Raw genomic sequence first — 21,764 nt, forward strand, 5'->3', positions numbered from 1 at the left:
AAACGAGACACACCGTTTGTACGATGCGTTACAATATCCAATCATTTATTGGCAAGGGCAAGAAGGATACGACATCACGTTGAAGATGGTCGATCCAATTACAGGTACAATATTCTACTAATTATTTAAATTATTGTTATTGGTTTCCATTAACAATTCATTTAATTGTGCATTTTCAGGCGTATCAACGAATAAAAAAATAAGCGCAATGAATTACTATGCGTATCGTATGATGATTCGTACAAATGAGGAGAATGTCATTCTAAAGTGGCGTCGGCTGTTTCAGCAATTCGCTGTCGACATGTATGTCAAAGTCGAGACCGAACGTTTAGCGTTCATCCGATTCAATCAGGCAAAGTTACGATCTGAGGACTATATACACTTGCGTGATGCTATTCATTCAGATGGTGATGTTCAGTATATTGGACGCCTGACGATTCTTCCATCATCTTATATCGGAAGCCCACGCCACATGCAAGACGCTATGACGTACGTGCGAAATTATGGAACTCCAGATTTATTTATTACGTTTACATGCAATCCGAAGTGGACGGAAATTGAACGTGAGTTGGAACCGGGCCAAAAACCGCAGGATCGCCATGACATAATCGCCAGAGTATTTCACCAAAAACTCAAGGTTATGATGGATGTGCTTACTAAGTATCGAGTTTTTAGTGACACACGTTGTTTTATGTACTCGGTGAAATGGCATCTACACGACATTGTGACGACACAGATGGTGCATGGACCCTGCGGTGCATTAAATCCATTATCGCCTTGCATGGCTGATGGAAAATGCACAAAACGATATCCGCGACCGTTAGTTACTGCAACAGTCACAGGGAACGATGGATATCCAGTTTATCGTCGGCGTTCAAAAGAGGAAAATGGTCGAACTATCATAGTTAAAGTTCAAAATCAAGAGATTGAGATCGGAAATGAATTTATTGTACCATATTGCCCGCTGCTATCACGAATTTTCGAAACACATGCAAATGTTGAGAGTTGTCATTCGGCCAAATCAATCAAATATTTGTGCAAGTACGTCACCATATTTCCGCTATTCAGTTGGTCTCTAAAAGAATTTCGGATAGGGACCACTTAATTAGTAGTTCTTGGTGATTTTAACATCCCAGGGGCTATTTGGTCCCTAGATAATTCCAAAGAGCACCTTAATTAAACGGATAATTTGCCGAAGGTGGCGTAACGGAGTTCGCCGGGCTTACTAGTTAAATCTAAAATTATAGGATCGACACTATACAGAGTGCAGAACGAAACAACTATAGATGCAATAATAAAGAAATTGCAAGACACTATAGTCGGCGAAACATCCGACGTAGTTAAAGCCAAAATGGCAAAAACAATCCAGAATGGCAAAACAGGCGAAAAATTCACAACGGAAATAGATAACAAATTCAGCACAAAGGAAGCCATCACCACAATGGTTAAAAATTGTGAGCATGGCCGCCTTAAAACAATATTGGAAGAAGGCAATTTCTCAACTATGAATGAAGCCGTCACTAAGTCCATACAATGTAATACTGAAATGACGGGCAATGCTAAGTCAATATTGTACGCCCACAGAGGAAACAACTATCGCGGAAACAACTACAGAAACAATTATCGCGGTAGGGGTAATAACTGAGGTAACTACCGAAACAATGGCTATAACCAAAATAACGGTTATAACCGAAACTAGAATGATCAAAACAACAATAATTATACTGGAAACAACCGTGGTGGAAACAACCACTGGGGAAACAATAACAAAAACAATAATCCCAACAACAATGTTAGAGTAGACCCGGCCCCTTCCGGAAACTCCCAAGCACCTTTAGATACACAGCAGTAGAAAACATTAAAATTCACACCATCAATCTCAGTCAAAGCACATTCGTCACTTTTATAAATGTAGCAACAGGAAAATAAGTAGTTTTTCTACTAGACACAGGTGCGGAAATATCCCTATTAAAGGAAAATTTCGACATTTTCCAAAACATCCAAAATAATGATTGTTTAGGAGTGGGGTGGCTGCTAAATCCTCCGCAAAAGGATCAATAAAAGTTTATCCCACGAAGTAGCAAAACGTAGAAAAAAAGTCCAGAAAGTCGGGGGTCGAAAAATGACGTTGGCATGGAGCGCCCTTTGCATGCATTTATTGACATTCGTATTGGAACTAAACTTAGCTTAGCCTAAGGGCCCGCTGCCGGCCGAGAAGCCCCGCTTAACAGCGCGAGAGCGGGAGAGCGGGAGAACCGTGAATTGAAGCGGCTCGTCTAGAAGCGAGCGACGATCGGGAGCACGGGAGCGTGCGATCGGGAATACCGAGGAGCGGAGAGCGGGCGAGCGTTGCCAGAGGGGGAGCAGGGGCCTCCTGCCGTAAACATTCTCCCCCCCCTTGCAATCACTCGGGTTGCAATAAACCCGTACAGGACAATGGTATGGAGGGGCGTCAGAGCGCCGCGGAGATCGTTGATGCTGGAGCGACGAGTAGCGATGAAGGACGGATGAGTGCCAAGGAGAGGCGGATGATTGCCATGGAGAGGCGAAAACTTGTCGTAAGGAGCTTGCTGAACAAGGTGGAGGCGTCGAATGCCGTGAACAGGACGCATCACTGTGCGCTAGAAGACGTCGGACTTTCCGTAGCGGATGAACGTTGGCAGACTCGGCTACAGTAGGGTTACGTACCTCGGGTACGTCTGCTTTCCAGAGCGATCGCGGTGTATAGAAATGAAGCCTTCGTATGTGATCTGGATGAAAGAAAATGACATGGAGATGAGTGATGGTCAAGTAAATGCGAACTAGAAGTATGGGGGTGACCGATGCTGCGAGCGGAGTGGATGCTCTGGACGGTCATGCGGATGCAGGAGAGTGTGGTGGTGCTGATTGCACGTCTTGCATCGGTCACCGCTGCGGCAGGTTCCCTCGGAATGTTCGTGGGCCAAACAGTTAGAACAATAGCGGTGGTCGAGAACCGCACGGAGCCTCTTCTCAGCGCAGAGTTTCAGGAACTGTTGGCATTTCCGGAGCGGGTGGAATCCGCCGCAGACTCGGCAACGATAGGACTGCGTACCTTGGGTACGTCTGCTCTCCAGGCCAGCAGCACTGCGAGCGGCAAGGAATTTTTCCGGTGAACTTTTTGACGAAACGGAAATTCGTGTCGAGAAGACAGACACGCCGCCTGTAGCGGTTGTAGACACTGGGCCTGTGAGAACCCACCCGAAGACCGTCTCTTGGGCCAGGAGACAGCCGAAGATGTTATTTTTGGAACCGCCCAGAAGCACAGACGGAAGTATGTCAGCTCCAATTAGGACGTCGATATCAGAACTCTCGAAGAACGCTGGATCCGCTAAGGGGAGATCAGGAAGCTGCTTTAGGAAATTTCTCGGAACTGGATATGAGGGAAGTTTTCCAGCGAGTTGAGGAAGAACATAAGCTGTCGTTTGTAACTGCAGCCCGGGTCTGGAGGGAGCGCGAATTGAAAATTGCAGAGCTTTGTGGCTTGAGCGGCAACTGTATCGTTGAGACCGGAAACTTGGGTCTGCGTTGGCTGGGATGGAAGTTTTACGATATTGAGAAGCCTCTCAGTAATAAAGGTCGCTTCAGAACCTGAATCGATCAGGGCTCGCGCTTGGAAGGTGCGGCCAAGATGGCAGATGTCAATAATCGCCGTACCGAGCAGGACAGCCTTTGACCCTGACGCAAAGCAGACTTGCACATTAGAGTGGTCGTCGGAGGCTGCAGCGCTTCTCGCAATGGGTGCGGGTCGTGGACTAGATGGAGCGGAGGGTCTTGAAACGGTAGCCGCAGGGTTGTCGCGGTGCAGCAGAGTATGATGCCGGCTGTGGCACGTAAAGCAGGAATGGGCACTAGTACAGTCCCGTTGCTGGTGCCCTCGCGAAAAACAATTCAAGCAGAGTTGCTTTCTTCGGATGAAGTCCGTCCGCTCATTGACATTCATGTCTAGGAAACGCGGACATATACGGATAGAGTGGTTTTCCCTGGAGCAAAGATCGCACCCTCTTGGGGCTGGAGTCACTCGGGCCTCATACGAGTTGAGCCGGCGCGCAGGGGCGCTTGCAGGGGTCGATCGGGGGGGAACCTGCCCAGAACTGCTAGGCCTGATATCATCGATCGCCTCTAGAGTACGGTGACGCTCGGTCAAAAACGAGTTCAGCTCGTTCCAGGTCGGAATTTCGGCCTTGTTGTGGACGGATTGCTCCCACATGGACAGTGTGGTTTTGGGAAGTTTTGTGGAAACCATGTATACCAGGAGACAATCCCAGGCTTCGACTTGGATGGAGGACATAGATAAGGCTGTTAGGCAACTCTGGATAGTGCCTTGCAGCTCTTTCAGAGCGGCTCCTGACTCTTGGGGGACAGTGATGTCATTTTTTTTTAGCAAAAAAAGCTGGATTAACAAAAAAAAAAGCTGAAAAAAGCGGAATTCGATAAAGAAAAAACTAAGAAAAAAGCTGATTTTTTAAAAACCATTTTTTGTTTGTTTAGGCCTAATCTGACGACGAAAATCCGCTGTAACAATTGTGATAGCGGCCAAACACCATATAAAAAAACTCTGTGAAAAAAGGAAGAAAAAAAACTTTTTGCCTCGTCGATTTTGCCGGTACTCTGATGACGAAAATGATACCTGCGAAAATTGAATGGCGTTGCTAGATCAAGAGAGTAAACTGCTGATATGGTGCTATTGCAATAATTCATTTTATTTATTCTTACACTCCTAATGGAGGGAAAGTTCAAGGAAAAAAGTGGCATTGATAAGGGCTGTCAAGGCGAAGACCATTATATGGGATTTAACCCACAAAGGGCATTTTAATGCCATATTAATTAACAAATTCGTTTACAAACAGCTGTCCAGTGTGACCAAAGAAAAGTCCTAAACGGCATAAAAGGTACATTTTCATGACGTTTCATGGCCTTTCCTTAATTTTTTTGGTCACACTGGTTACAGAGCAAAATATTCAGCGATTCTGCTATAACACATGTTACAGCGGATTTTCGTCGTCAGAGTACTAGCCTAGTACTACAAGGCTTTAATTTGGCTGAAAACCCGAAAAACCTCGGCATTTGACCAGGGAAGGGTCAGCGTTTCTAACGCAACTAATGCCTGTCCCTTAAAACGTTTCCGCCACTGTCCTTGTAAGTTAGCACTTCATTCCAAAAGCTAACAGTGTCGTCGACATTTTGCATTGGGATTAGTTTTATGTCATCATAATGCCGTAACGGCATCATGGAAGACGCGCCAAATATAGGTGTGGACTTTTGGATGATGTTATTCGATATAAGTATATATAGATACTGTTGCAATATAAATTAAAAACAATAAACACATTTAAAACAGCACTTAAAATGTATTAAAATTAAAATTAAGAAAAAAGCATCTCAATTTTCTAAAAAAGCTGGAATTCCCGCTACCCGCTGTTTTACAAATTTTCCCGCAATCACACTTCAAAAACAGCTGAATTTGACGGGAAAAAAGCGGAAATGACATCACTGTTGGGGGACTGCTGGAAGGTTGAATAGGATCTTCAACTGGCTGTTGACGAGCAACCGCCGATTTTCGAACCGTTCGGTGAGGCTCTGCCATGCGGAGATGAACCCTTCGTTTGTAAGAGGGGCCTTTGACACAATGGCATGTGGTCGGAGGTCGGAGGTCGGAGCAGCTTTCATATCTTTTCTCCACCTTTTCCCACAGGGCCCGAATTTGGTCCCGGTGGATTTGGCACATGCCAGGGGGCAATCTGTCCGTGTCAGGGGCAGCCGGAGTGTGCAGGCTAGCCTCGAAGTGGCTAACACGGTCTGTTGTGGCAATAAATTTCTTGAGGGCAATATCTATCGCCTTTTGAGCCATCTTGGACACGGATCGAGTAACCTTTGGCGCTGGACCGGGGCAAAGGTTCACTGAATTGTCGCTTTTTGCCCTTGGGATGGCAATGGCTGCCTTCGACCTTAGAGAAGTTGAGCGCGGAGACGGGCGCGGAGATGCGGATCGGGATCTCTCCAAACGGATTGACGGGAGCACACGGAGCTTCTTGTCGTCACCTGTGGGCATTCTCGGACTCACAGACGGTCAAATTAATGCGCTCGGCACAATCTGGGTAGCTAACAACGTTATTTGTCGCCCAAGAAATACACACGAATTGCGAAGGAAAGACGACTCAACTCTGGTTCGCGTAACGCCAGTGGACACAGCAACAGCGACAAAAAAAATGTCAGCGGCAAGCGAAGAGAAAACCGGAGCAAATCCTCAGCGGAGAAGTTCGGCCACGAAACACAAATGATGGATGGGAAACGATTGCAGCGATTGCTGCTGCTGGCCGAATTAGTGCTGAATGTCGGACCCGGGCTCTGGATATTAGGAGCCAGTTGTATATTTATATATGTATATTCCGTAGTTCGGACGTGGAGCTTGTATGTATGAATTGGAAACTTTCTTTATTAATTATATTCCGTAATAAAGAGAAAAAAAATAATTAATTTTTAGTGTCGGAAAGAATGGATAAGAAGTATTTGATTATCGAAACGTAATTACAACGGCGCCGAAAAGGCTGAATTAAAAAAATAACCCTTGGCGATGACGTGGAAACCTCACTGTATTATGCCGTCGGCAAAGCAGTGCGCAAGCGAGGCGCTTACGAGAGATAAAGGCACAGAAAACCGAAACAACAACAACACCGGAAATCCGAAACTAACCGTAAATCGCAGTTTGGTTTTGCCGTCGGCAAAACACCGTATAAGCGAAGAGTTCAGGAGCGAGAACAAGGCGGAACACAAAAAACACAACAACAACACGTCTGCTGCGGCGGTTGTGCGGATCTTGGAGAAATAAACACTTGCACTTGAGTTTCTTATTTCGGTTATTTTCGTTTGTTGGTTTTATTGTAATTTAATTCCGGTATGGGCGGGCAGAAAAATATAATGACATATGTATGGAGTTGGATACGTCTGCAAAAATATATGTATGGTTATTTCCCGATATCGGGAACTGCAGCGACGTACAAAAATATATATTTGAGGCAGAAAATATTTACATATGGGCAATCAGAACGGGTTTGTGTGGGGGTATGTGTTGGATGTTTCGCCTTATGGTACAGTGGGAACACGAAGAGTGGACTGTATTTTGGAATTTGGCAGATAAATATGTGAAGGCCTGTGAACCTTGCGTGGAGAAAAAAAAACAAATGGCACACAACAAAAATATATATGTTGACACCGGCGTATATTAATTGAGCCCTTTTGTTTTATTTATTTAATTTGAGTTATTTATTTCACCACACAATTTCACTGTATTTCGGAGGTGACGGACTTGCACGGAAAATGTATGTGCATAAGTTATCACACGTATGTAGGTATGTATGTTGATGTACATATGCCTTGACCGTTGGCGAGTGGAGCGGAGAAGCGAAAGAACAAAAAAACGGCAGGCAATATGGCGATCACACAAAACGGAGACCGACTGAAAAAAACTGGGCGATGGAATTAGGGAGAAATGGATTTTTCCTTCAAACTGCCGTTGTGTCGGAAAACTCGGATCGGGAGTTGACACAAAAAATCGTACGTAGGTTGACCGAAATTTAAATTTCGGACAACTATTAACGACCGGCAATTAGAGACGGGAGGACACTTTTTACTTATCTTTTCTGCGGCGGCACCACCAAAGCTGCTGGGAGAAAAGGATTCCAGGACGATATCCTTATCCGGCTCGAAGGACCATGTTTAGGAGTGGGGTGGCTGGTAAATCCTCCGCAAAAGGATCAATAAAAGTTTATCCCACGAAGTAGAAAAACGTAGAAAAAAGGTCCAGAAATTCGGGGGTCGAAAATGACGTTGGCATGGAGCGCCCTTTGCATGCATTTATTGACATTCGTATTGGAACTAAACTTAGCTTAGCCTAAGGGCCCGCTGCCGGCCGAGAAGCCCCGCTTAACAGCGCGAGAGCGGGAGAACCGTGAATTGAAGCGGCTCGTCTAGAAGCGAGCGACGATCGGGAGCACGGGAGCACGGGAGCGTGCGATCGGGAATACCGAGGAGCGGAGAGCGGGCGAGCGTTGCTACGCTGGAAGCGCTTGAGCTTTTGGCACGCTCGGTGGGCAGAGGGGGAGCAGGGGCCTCCTGGCGTAAACAATGATATTATCAATATACCGGGTATCAGTCAGGAGGTTACCAAATTAGAAGGATTAACTTCCATTGAAATGCAAACCATATAGTAAATTTACAATTCGCTATTCCTTGTGATGGAATACTAGGAATCGACTTTATTAAAAAATACAACTGTCAATTAGATTTCAAGCCGTCTGAAGACTGGCTTATAATTAGACCAAATAATCAAAATTCCAACTCTATAATTCAGCCAGCAAGATCCCAAGTCGTCCGAAAAATTGAAATAAACTCAGAAGAAGACAGTGTATTAATTCCGAATCAGAAAATCCAGCATGGTATTTATATTGCAAATACCATAGCAACAGTCCAAAATGCATAAGACTATTAAATACAACAAAAACAGATCAGGTAGTTTACATTAACAACATTCAACATGAATCACTTTCAAACTATGATGTAGTTCAAACAGACTAAAAAACCCGAGAAACAACAATATTAACCCAACTTTCAAAAAACTTTCCGCTACAATTCAATAAACAATTACCAACACTATGCACCAAGTACAGCGATGTATTCGGACTAGAAACCGAATCAATCACTACTAATAATTTTTATAAACATAAAGTGAGATTGAATGATGATGAACCGGTATATATAAAAAATTATAGAAATCCTCATAGTCACCAAGACGAGATCCAAAAACAAGTCAAAAAGATCAATGATAAAATAGTGGAACCCTCTGTATCGCCTTATAATAGCCAACTTTTGCTAGTACCCAAAAAGTCACTTCCAAATTCGGAAAAGAAAAAATATAGATTAGTAATTGACTATCATCAAATCAATAAAAAACTATTGTCTGATAAATTTCCACTCACTAGAATTCATGATTAACTAGGTAGAGCCAAATATTTTTCATGCCTTAATTTAATGTCAGGTTTTCACCAAATTGAACTCGAAAAAAGTTCACGGGATATCACATCCCTTTCAATGAACAATGGTTCATATCGCTTCACGCAATTACCATTTGGCTTAAAAATAGCGCTAAATTCTTTTTAGAGAATTATGACTATGGGTTTTTCTCGATTAGAACCTTCGCAACCATTTCTTTATATGGATGACTTAAAGGAGTATCCTGAATTAGGAGGCCAAAAATTAGTTGTTTTTCGCGATTTGTTTTGGAAGGTAAAGAAACGACCAAGCTTCTTGCAATTTTTGGTATATTTTTATACATATTTAAAGTGCTTAAGGGGGGGGTAAGGTATTTAATTTTTTTTTTCGTAAATTTTTTTTTATTTTTTATTTTGAAAGTTCAACATCTTAAGAATATTATGTCCAAGTTTTACATCGATCATAGGAATATTGACAAAGTTATGCGGAGTTGAACGAAGGTCGGTTGGTGTTCAATGCATGAGAATCGCAAAGTTTAAAGCGCTCTCCTGAAAAATGCCATTTTGAAAATCGGTGTACACGATAACTCAAAATCTACTGAACCAATCGGTTTGAAATTTGGAACATAACTTCTTTGGATAATTCTACAGGTATTCACGTGGAGCTTTTTTTAATTTTTAATTTTCTTATATTTTTTATTTAACAAATTAACTTAATTTTTTTGTCAAAAATCGGGGTTTTGACTTCAAATTTTGATAAAAAATAGGGAAAAAATTTTAAAAATAAAAACCCTTCGTGAATACCTCGGGACACTTATCCTTTAACGAATGAGGTATAATTTTTTTAGATCGGATGATCCTGTGGACTGTTAGGATGTACACCGCAAAACAACTTTTTTTGGAGGCGACTCGGGAGATTCCCTATAACTTCTCTACCTCTAAATATTTTTCAATACAAAATTTATTAAAAATTATTCAAATGTTGTGTTATTATATGGTATTTAATTCATTAAGCTAACGTTAGCCATTCCGCCACAATAACTTTTTGAAAAGTGGCCTTTTTTGCACCGAATTAACCTTACCCCCCCCTTAAATAAATTAAAACAAAAAAAAAATATTTCAAAATGGCGGACTTATAAGTAGTTCACTGAAGCGCCTCGTCACAGCAGTCCCTAATTGGCAGGAAATGTGCAGCTCGTAATTCTTGTCTGAAACAAAAAATTCAAAAAAATTTTCAATTTTTATAAGTGTAAGTGTAAGTAAATAGAAAACTATTTGAACTAATAAAATCCGGAGAAAATCGTGAAATCGGAACTTTTATTCAGGTTTAAAAAAAAAAATGCATTTTTCGGGATATAATATTGACTTTAACATGCTGTAAAAAATATAAAAAAGTGGTTTACAACAACCGTTTTAGTTCATTTAGAAGAGAAGTTAATTCTAAAGAGAATAAGCCTTTATTCGTTTCAATCGGTCAATAAGTTTTTTTGTTATCTTTCCCGCCAATTCAAAAGAATCGTAAAAATGAAAAGTGGAGAAAACGCGCTTCAAAGTTCGCCCAAGCGCTCGCAAACCTGCTCGGCGCTCCTTTGCTTTCATCTCTATCTTCGAAAATACTTCGAATTGGCTTCTGAAATTGTTGTGGTATATTAGATAGTTTATCTATCGATTTAAGCAATAAAAAAAATCTATTTTTTTGACCTTTTAATTCAGGATACCCCCTTAATAGTCATAGTATGTTCCGAAAAACATATGCTCAAGAACTTAACTGAGAAATGTAGGCAACTTAACTTCGAGAAATGTAGGCAACATAACCTAAAGTTGCATCCTGAAAAATGTTCATTTTTTATGCACGAAGTCACTTTTCTAGGGCATAAGTACACAGACAAAGGAATCTTTCCCGACGACAAAAAATACGACGTTCTTCAAAATTATCCAGTCACGCACGACGCGGACAGCGCTAGAAGATTTGTTGCATTTTGTAATTATTACAGACGGTTTATAAGAAACTTTGCTGATTATTCCCGTCACATAACAAGATTATGCAAGAAAGATGTAAAATTCGAATGGACAACAGAATGCCAAAAAGTCTTCGAACATCTGAAATAAGCGTTAATAAACCCAACTCTGTTACAATATCCAGACTTTAGCAAAGAATTTTGCATATTTACAGATGCCAGCAAACATGCTTGTGGAGCAGTCGTTACACAAAACAAAAATGGACTACAGCTTCCAGTGGCTTACGCATCAAGATCTTTTACAAAAGGCGAAAGCAACAAGAGCGCAACAGAACAAGAGCTAGCAGCTATTCATTAGGCAATAACACATTTCAGACCATATATTTATGGTAGACACTTCACTGTCAAAACAGATCACAGAGCACTTACCTACCTATTTTCAATGGTGAACCCCAGTTCCAAACTTACACGAATGAGACTTGAACTAGAGGAATATACTTTTACAGTAGAGTATCTAAAGGGTGTAAAGAAGTTTCGACGGCTGGGATATACTCAGTCACGTCCAGGGTCTCTTTACCGAAAATATTTGTAAAGATCTGGGACAGAAGGCTTTTGACGCTCGGTAGGCTGACGAGAAGATGTAAGGTGTCAGCCACCGGGATACTGAGTAAGAAAAGCGATTGATTCGGTATTGGCAGACGAGCGGAAAAGGTTAGCGGTAACGCGTATTGGGCCTGGCTCATAGCATTCGCTACGAGGAGACCGAGAGAGGGGATCGATTATGGGAAACACATTTTTCTAGGGCAGAATTTATGGCCTAAAATCTAGGCATTTTGGAAAAATTTATATTTATGCGTGGCCAGCTTGATTGTATTCTTTTCCTATGAGTTGTAGTAAAATAGTCGAGAAATATATTTATTGGAGCATTTTTATTGATTTATTTCGTTCTCGCACGCGCTTTATTTTTCCCAGATTAGGCAGACAGTGGCAGAAAAGATCTAAATTTTCCGTAAAATATTTCCCGAATTTATTTGGGGCGGAGACATGGCGCGTTGTGTTTTTAATCATGTGAGAAAATATTTATTTCCTAATTAGCAATAGTTTTCGTAAGAATTTGGTCCACCCCTTTCTCAAAATCCAAGAAGTCAAAGGAAAAAAACATGGCAGCGGCAGGTTTGTGTTCAGATATGTATGTACAAATAGTTTTATTAAGTTTTTCAGTTTGCTTTGGGTTACGTTTTGTTCATTTTATTTCTTGGTTCAAGTTTCTCGCAGTGTTATGTTAGGTTAGGTCATGGTTATTCAATGGTTTAAATCTAGCCTACTCTGGGTGAAACCGCATCGAGGCCTTCGAGAAATTTCTCATTGCACGTGATTCTCGCTGACCAAAATGCCGTTCACTCTAATCACTCTCCCATCTCGCTCTCACGCACACACACACGCGTGATCTCCTGGTGCTCCGCCGCTGGTCCTGGGCCGGGCACACGCTCTCCGAGATCGCCTGGTTGATCTCCTCCAAAAAGTCGTCAGCCGGTGGCTGGAATTGGCTTGCGGGCTCTCCGCCGCTGTTGGCCCCCCTCGTCGAAGGCTCTCGCTGGCCACTGGCTGCAGCGAATCCCTCCTGGTGGTCTCCTTGGTCACTTGGGACTTCCTAGTCGGGAACCCGCCTGCTGGTCTCGGGTTGGATCACTCGATGCTCACTGTAAACCGCACTCAGCAATCGCAAAAATCTGGCTCGAAGTTTTACATATTTTTCCGCTCGCACTTCTGATCGAGTTCGTCACGTCCGCAAGAGTGAAAAATTGGCACTCGCCTTTGCAAGTTTTGTAACACCGTTTTTCGCTTCTCGAAGTTTCGGTACTTCTTGGCTCTCGCTCTTTCCTTTGGCGCGCGCCTATTTTCGGGGGTTGTTCCCTCTCGCTCGCACGTATGCGGCGTTGGGTCACGTGACCACTTTCTCGTGGTGAGTTTGTCGTCGCTGCGCTGGTGTGTGTGTGTGTGGCTGCTGGTGATGCGAGAACAGTGGGTGAAAGGTAAACAAAGACTAGCGCTTAAGCTAAGATAATTATTACTTCTAGCGCTTACATATAATTCTTACATCGCGTGACTAAGCTTACATATTAATGGAAATACAGAAATTTACTTTAGTTATTCGCGCGAGCTTTGCTTGGTTTCGGCTCTTGGCCGGCGCCGGTCGGTTTTGGTTTTGCGTTTTTCTGCTGCTGTTGTTGTTGTTCGGCTGCTGCTGTGGTTGTTGTGGCTTTCCATGAGCGTTGGCGGCGGTTGTTGTTGTTGCTTGGCCGCTGTTGTTGTTGGCTGGCGCTTATTTGTGGGGAGTCAAACGACTCCTCACAAGGGTAAAGATAATTACGTAGCTGATGCGTTATCAAGAATAACCATCAAGGAATTACAAAATATTACTGGAAATATAAATAAAGTCACTAAAAGATATCAAAGCTATACGAAATTGACATCCTCTTGTTGTCAGAAGTCCGGCTCTGCTCGCGGTCAACCTTCAGGATTCCTGGCTTCACCTTGCACAAAGCCGATCATTCGGACGACCGGAGACATGGGGGTGCAGCGATCCACGTCAAGTCGGGCATATCCCATCAACTCTCTCTCACTCTTTCGGAAGAGCACATTCAAGCCGTCTCAATTGAGATATCTTTAAGAAGAGGTAGGTTCAACATTGCTTCGGTGTATTGCCCTCCTGCTGTCAGGTGGACAGAAGCAGATTTCACGACGCTCCTCTCCAATCTCGGAGATTTCTTGCTGCAGGTGATTGGAACCCCAAACATAGATGGTGGGGCAACTACAGAATGTGTGCCAGGGGCCGGACCCTCAGCTTTGTCCTGGCCAATGTCAATGTTGATATTGTATTGCTACCCCTATCGTGCATACGCCACCCTCAGTTCAATAGACTTTGGCATCTCAAAAGGTTTCACCGAGCTATGTTCTGACCACCTTCCGTTGCTCTTGCTGTTAAATGAAGAAGCACAATTCCATAAAGGAGCCTCTAGAATCCTGCCGGCACATTCATACGTTGCCACTTTTAAGCCCTTCATCGATGCTCACACCGTGCTCAACACACCAATTACAACCAGCAGGCATCCGAATACATACGTTGATTCCTTCACTTCCACAATCACTGAAGCCGCCCAGAGAGCTACGCCACCTCAGCGCCAATATGGTGTCCCACCTACTAGGGCGCCCTTACTAACTCCGGAGGCAAGGGCACTGCTTGATCAACTAAGCAGCTACTATCCAGCGTTACTAACAGGCTGCTCAGGTTGCAAGCGAAAACAAGCGATTTTTCGATATGGAAGCTAACGAGAGGAATTAAAAGACAGCCAGTTGTCCAATCCCCAATACAGAACCACAGTGGGCAATGGCTTAAAAAAAACTCCCACAAAGCTAACGCTTTTGCTGAACATATGTCTGCTACCTTCACTCTTGAACTTCCTGACGCTTCACACCGCGACGAGGTTGCGAACTTCTTAAGCGCTCCCATTCAGTCAGCGCGCCCCATTAGACACACCACGCCGCAAGAAGTCACGTTGCAATTAAAGGCGCTTAATCTAAAAAAGACTCCTGGACCCGATGTCATCGACAATCGAGAGGCAAAGGCTCTTCCACCCAAAGGAGTGCTAGCGTTGGTGACAATTTTCAACGCCATGCTAAGCCTGGGACATGTTCCAAGACAGTGGAAGCAAGCCCGGATTATCATGATCCCAAAGCCAAACAAGCCACCAGCTCAAATAGACTCCTAGCGCCCAATCAGCCTGCTATCTACGTTGTCGAAAGTGTTCGAGCGGATTCTTCTCAGTCGACTGTTGGTACTGCCCCAAGTAAAGGCCATATACCTCAACACCAGTTCGACTTCAGAAAATCCCATGGCTGCCCAGAACAAGTCCATCGCCTGGTCAACCACATCACCCACGGACTCGAGCACAAACTGCACACTGTAGGTGTCTTCCTGGACGTAAAACAAGCCTTTGACAAGGTGTGGCACGAGGGCTTCCTCTACAAAATCAAGGAACTTCTCCCTGCACCCTATTTTGCCATCCTGAGGTCTTTTATTGCCGATTGAACCTTCGAGGTAGCAGTAAGGGAATCACGATCCAGCTTGGCACACATTCACGCAGGAGTGCCCCAAGGAAGTGTACTTGGTCCGTTCCTATACACCATGTACACAAGTGATATGCCAGTTTCGTCGCCCACCACAAACGCTTGCATGCTTCTGGCTACATACGCTGACGACACGGCCTTGCTTGCGTCCCACACGTCTCAGCTGGCAGCGTGCGATGGAGCACTGGACCAATCAGTGGAACATTGCCATTAACTGCAGCAAGTCGGCTTGCGTCACTTTCTCTCTAAGGCTTGTGATCGACATCGTCTACATTTTCAATGGAGACACAATCAAAAACGCCAACCCTCACTGCCACTTTGGTGTACACTTGGATCACCGCCTCATTTGGAACACCCACATCACGGCAATCAAAGCCAAGTGCATTCGCAAACTAAAGAAGCTCGATTGGCTCCTGAGCTCCAAGAGTCTCCAGCTTTCAACGAAGGTTTTGCTGCTCAAGGCAATCCTTACGCCAACCTGCACGTATGCGATCGAAATATGGGGTACTTCATTCAAGCACGTGCACGGTCTTCCGGGCTTCCCTGGTACGTCACAAACCAGGCCATCCAGAACGACCTACGCCTTGTTCCGGTGGGCGACCTCCTAAACGATCACAGCAGACACTACACGGACAGGCTAATGGCACACCCAAATCCACTGGCTAGAAGGCTGGCCGACCCGCAATCTCTTAAGAGACTTAAAAGACTACACCCCAGCGATCTGTCTTCCCGTTTTGTTCATTAATATGTAACTGTAAACTTTTTGTAAATATGTACCATATTTACCAAACCTTTTAAGCGCCAGGTAAAGTTCAAATGGCATTGAACGTTTCCGGCGAAAATAAAATAATTAAAAAAAACCCCAAATTGTTTACCTTATCCTTAGAAACCTCCCACTTTACCCTTATCTGAAAGGAATCATTCGTTATTCCACTCAAAAAAAAGGTAGCAAATTGGAGGCAAACAACTACAGAGGAATCTCTAAGTTTTGGGCCATCCCTAAACTTTTCTAAAATGTCAGTACTCTTCATTTGCAGCACCTGTGTAGGTCAATAATTTCTCCATGTCAACATGGTTTTATTAAGCGAAGATCAATTACAACCAATCTTTTGGAGCGCACTTCCTTTATTATAAAGGGCTACCGAAATAACTTTCAGACAGATGTAATCTATACTACATATATTTCAGTAAGGTATTACATTATTTATCAACGATCTGCCCGAAGTTTTCACCAGCTCCAGAGTTCTTATGTACGCTGATGACGTCAAAGTTTGTGTGCAATATGTTCACGCCAGGAGGCCTCTGTCCCCCCTCTGCCCACCAAGCTTCCAAAAGCTCAAGCGCTCCCAGCTTAGCAACGCTCTCCCGCTCTCCGTTCCTCGGAATTCATGATCGCACGCACCCGTGTTCCCGATCGTCGCTCGCTCCTAGACGAGCTTAGGGACGGCTACACCGCTCCAATTCACGGTTCTCCCGCTCTCGCGCCGTTAAACTGGGCTTCTCGGTCGGCAGAGGGCCCTTAGGCTAAGTTAAGTTTAGTACTAAAACGAATGTAAATACATATGCAACGGGCCCTCCATGCCAATGTCAATTTTGACCCCCGAATTTTCTGGTTTTTCTGCTTTGTGGGATAAAATTTCTACTGAATCCTTTTGCGGAGGATTTCCTGGCCACCCCGCTCCTGAACATGGTCCGCCGGATAAAGATATTGTCCTGGAATCCTTTTTTCCCAGCAGCTTTGGTGGTGCTACCGCAAAAAAAAAAGTATAACGTTTCCTCCCGTCTAATTGCCGGTAGTCGTCCAAAATTTAAATTTCGCTCAACCTGCGTACGATTTTTTGACAACCGAGATTTCCGACACCACGGCAATTATACAACGTAAAAATCTACATATATCCAAATCCGATTTTCTCCACATCTATTTTCCTGCACCATAATTATATCCGTTTCTTTTGGGTTTTTTCTTCCACTTCTTCGGACCCGTTGTGCATTTCTCCGTACATACATACATATGTCCCTATATTCGGCCGTACATCAAGGAATAAAACTGTCTTGACATACATAAATACATACATATGTAAATCGGCGCGCATTACTCCGCGAGTTGGTTGGTCATTTACTTAGAGTGCTAATTGGTATCCTCAACCTTTAGCCGAACAATTCAATTAAAAAAATAATAATAAAACTAGTGAACGTGTGTTTCAAGTCGAGCGCCGCGGCGAGCGATTTTCTTCTCATATCGACGCTTCTTGCCAGTCAGACTTACAGATAGATCTTAACAATTTTTAAACATGGTGCCGCATGAACTATTTAAACTTCAATGGCTCTAAATGCAAGCTAATGACATTCTCCCGTGTCGTTCCTAAGCTTGCTAATTATACGCTAAGCTGATGATCTTTAAAAAAAATTAATATAGTTGATGGACTTTAAACTTGACTTTATTGATAATATTTTGTGCATAATGAATAAAGCTAGGGGTGTGCTTGGTTTCATTAAACGGTGATCGAAGGAATTCAATGACCCCTATGTTACAAAATCCCTATATACTTCACTTGTTTGTCCTTATCTTATAATATGGGTCTTGCGTTTGGAGCCCTCAATATGGCGTCCATATTAGTTTTGCCCCACTGTAGGACATTCTTTGAACTTCATTGTCCTTTGTGCAAATTACAATGATTTGTAGACCATTACATCTAATGTAGATAACCTTCCTCTACTATAAACTATAATCTTAACCCACTTAGTACGCATGCAAGCAACCAATACGGCAGCACGCCTGTAGTAGTTTCCTAGCATCCTTTTCTGTTTATTTCCTTCACGAACAAACACGTTCTTGGCCGCAGCATTCATTTTTATACTTATAATAAAGATATGTTTTAAACTTTTATCTTACCGAATAAAGCGGGCATTCGATTCGTCAAAGCCTTGATGAAGATGTTCTGAGTGTTGGTTACTTTTGTTCTGTATTGCCTTTTCCTCATAATATTTGACTGGATCTGAGTCTCTACTTTTCTTTAGTAATGAATTAATAAATTCGTTCATATTTGGTTTGTCATTTTTTTTCCAACCTCCTGTAAGCGAAGACTTTTTTATAACAGTGGCTTTTGAGGGTACATTTTGGCGACATTCCATAGTGTGCAATTCTGAATGAGATGTTTCTTGATTTACGTTCTTAGAGATAGCTGAAGAAATCGACGTCAAAAATTCAAATTGACGGGAATCTTTCTGTATTTTAGTTAATTTTGTAGACGTTAATTTAGGACCAATAGATTTCTTAACCATCCTTTTAAGATGCATATTTTTTTCTGGGATTCGCGATTCAGTTTCAATTTGAACATTATTTGTATTATTATGATTAATAGTATCGATTGAAATAAGAGATATACTAGGTGTCCCATATAACTGCTTAGGAGTACTATTAGACACCGGTAGACGACTTTCCTTTGAAATAATGTTAGTACTAAAATATTTTTGTGTACTTATGTTTTCAGTAAGGGAATTATTATTTTCAACCGATAAGGTATTGTTTTCCTTTAGTTTACAAGTTTTATTTGTTATAGCCTTGTTAGTTAATTGAGCAGTTTCATTAGTTTCTTTACTTTGAATAGGCCGTTTTGAATCTGAAAATGAATGACAATCAACGGAATTTATAGATTGACTGACATTTGGTTGAGGATGTGCGACTACGTTTTGATTAAAGTAGTCGTCGCAAATATTAATATTGTGTTTTTCAATAGATGAACTTTCAATCTGTTTTTGTGATATCCCTTTTTTAGATACGTCGCTTTGATTTGGATAGTTAATAGTTGAATTGGATAGTTGATAGTTAAGCGAATTTCCCAACAAGAGCTGGTAATGTTCAAGTGTCGAAAGTGAATTGCCAGGGAAAGAAACACTGACTCCTGTCGATGAACTTATATTATGCAGGTTGTTTGTACGTAAATTTGATATCATTGAAGAGCTTGAATTATCAGGTAAGCTTTGGGTATTCGTAAAAATTGGATTTCCATAGGATGATGAATTAAGTATTTGATCCTTTAAATATAAGTCAATTTGATGGGGTGAGTATTTTTGGTAATATTTAAGGCCATCATAATAGTTTTGATTTAGAGAATAGTTGAATGAAGGCCCCAGGCTGTAGTTTAACAGAGTTTGCATCTGAAAAAAAAAATCATTAGAAGAAAAAATACTTATTTTTTGTTGACAGATTACTACATTACTTAAATTAAAATCCGTTTTTTCCATAGTTTGAAGCTCATCTCTGAGGGAAATATATGGTGGGAGTTTAAACTAATAGAATTAAAATGGAAGATGTCCGACAGCACACGGCAGGCTATGGCCGACTATATTGCGCTTTAGCAGTGACTTCTTTTGAGAACACTGTACAGTTAAGGCAATGGTTTTTTTTTTTATGTTTTTTGTACGGCTGGCAAAAATCCTCCTTCACGAGGGCGCCGGGCTGGGCAATACAGACCACTCTATTAAGCCGGTCACGCTCCTTGCTCTGTCCGCGATGAACCATTAGCAACGCTACTGTCACAATAACGATGCAGGGGAAGCTAAGCCCCTCACGTGCCATAGTTGATACAGACTCGGACCTTGAGAGCGTGCCGCTCTCCAAAAAGGAGGAGGAAGGCCTTCTCCGCTCGCCGAAACCAGGCACCAGCGTAGGGACGGGCTAAAAAAGAAAAAAGACGCCCTATCCCCAGCTGAGAAGGTAAAGCTCGCTAAACTCCCCTACTTAAACTCAACAGGCGGATTAACTAACAAGGTGGACGAGACGCTTGCCAACAAAAGGCAACGCTCAGCCGAGAGCGCTAGTAAGGACGCACCGGGGAGAAAGCGGCAATGCGGGCCTAAGGAGGCAGGCCCTCCTTAAAAAAGCGAAAAAGCCACACAAGACAGGAAAAGTCAGCGAGGTGACCAAACGACATTTGATCTTGGCACTCATTGACAGAAGCGATAAAGCCGGCAAGATGACCGAGGTGTGGTGGAAGTTGGTGCATACGCGGCTCGTTGAGTCATTGTTTGCACGGATGGAGGAAGATCCCGCCTTTGATGGTGCTGAGTGGATAAATGGGATAAAAATCCTGAAGTGCATGGATGACCCGACGAGAAAGTGGATGACGCAAGCGGTCGCCAGTTGGAGTTACTATGGGAGGGGGCTAAGCTGGAGGTGGTGGACAGGGAGCTAATCCCATTCATACCCAAGGCGAAGGTACTCTCCCCATAGCAATCCTAGGGGACCGGGCGCTGAAGCTGCTGCAGCGTCAGAATCCAGACATCCCAACCGTGGACTGAAAGGTTCTGTACGATGGACCCCATTACCCAAGTGCAGTCCTCCAGATAAACAAGGAGGCACAGCACATCCTCTATCCCAGATACGGGAAGATGGGTATTGGGTAGTGTATACCTGCGCCTCAAAAAATGTCATTCCGGGGATAAGAATGCTCACATCCTGAAGGAAGGCGAGGTGGAGAAGGACCTAGGTCTGGAAACCATCGTTGATACCCCCAGGGATTGACGCTGGACGAGTCCGACGAAGAAGCTCTCTTACAGCTCTGATGACCTAACTGTAGTGATGTAAGAGAGCGGAAAGAAGCGCCTCTTGGAAGCTTCCCGCAATATGGCAAACAACAGGAGGGCCTCACCAGAAGAACGTAGGAGCTTGGTAGAAGGAAGCCCAAAGGACCAGCAACTGCTTGAGGGTGCTGACGCCAACGAGCACCACAGGAAAAGTCCCTAGAGAACCTCTTCAAAAAACCTCACATCATGTCCAATATCGGACACGATAAAGGGACTCAGGCCACCCTGGCGGAAAAAGGATCTTTCACTTCAACGAAACAAATTCAAAGAATTCTTCAAATCGCCAAGCAGGCGAAAGATGATATCATCAATGAGGAATACAAAGTCCTGCAAAGGGGCTACAAGGCGGAAATAGCTACTATCGAAGCAGCCAACCATACAGAGTCAGCTCAAACGTGACGACGGACAGTGGACTGAGGGCAGCGAAGAGGCCCTAAGAGCACTAATGCAAGCTCATTTCCCAGGCTCCACTGAGGTATCCAATGTAAATAAGGACATACCTCAGGAACGATGAAGGGTTGGTACTGTCGACCAACCAGCATGCCTACACGAAGGAGAAATCAGTGAAGACGGCACTACATTCTTTGGTAGCCACCATTGAGAGAGCCTTAAACAATAAGTAATATGCACTCGTGGTGTTCGTGGACATATCCGAGGCATTCAACAACGTTAGCACGGACGCAATAATGGCCTAGATGCGCCCAACACGCCCCCCGCTATTAACTTGTGGATAAAAAATCTTTTAAGTTACCGGCGGGTTCAATCAGATTGGGGCACCGCTTCTATGGTGGAGAAGGAGCGAACCTATGGTGGCAGACGACCTAATCAAGAGAGTCGAGAGGAAAGCACCAAAGATAACAGCTTAAGCGAATGATATAAGCTTAATTATTACGGGAGTCTGTCCATCGACGCTCAGCTCGATCGTGGAAACAACGCTCAGGGAGATATGTGAGTCGGCGGAGAAGGTAGGACTCAATATTAATGCGGATAAGTCGGACCTCAATCTCTTCACCAAGAGATACAAGGTGCCGCAATGGATCCCCCAAAAATTAACAAAACTAGGCTGACCCCGAAAACACAATTCAAA

The 21,764-nt window shown here is 43.4% G+C and overlaps 1 protein-coding gene across 13 annotated transcripts in view; it reads right to left on the minus strand.

The window, feature by feature from the left end:
• The window catches only part of LOC108081755 (transcriptional regulator ATRX homolog), a 596,348-nt gene that overhangs the window by 32,861 nt on the left and 541,723 nt on the right, over window positions 1-21,764 (minus strand). For 10 of the 13 annotated variants that reach the window (XM_070283643.1, XM_070283638.1, XM_070283631.1 and 7 more), the window contains one exon: window positions 17,985-19,249. The exons of 2 other annotated variants lie outside the window; for them this stretch is intronic. In XM_070283643.1, coding sequence (XP_070139744.1) covers window positions 17,985-19,249 — 1,265 coding nt within the window. Of the gene's footprint in view, window positions 1-17,984; window positions 19,250-21,764 lie in introns of those variants that run through there. One more of the 13 variants, XR_011444415.1, reaches the window with a different exon arrangement.

This window comes from Drosophila kikkawai, chromosome 2R (assembly GCF_030179895.1).
Source record: "Drosophila kikkawai strain 14028-0561.14 chromosome 2R, DkikHiC1v2, whole genome shotgun sequence".
Lineage (NCBI taxonomy): Eukaryota > Metazoa > Arthropoda > Insecta > Diptera > Drosophilidae > Drosophila > Drosophila kikkawai.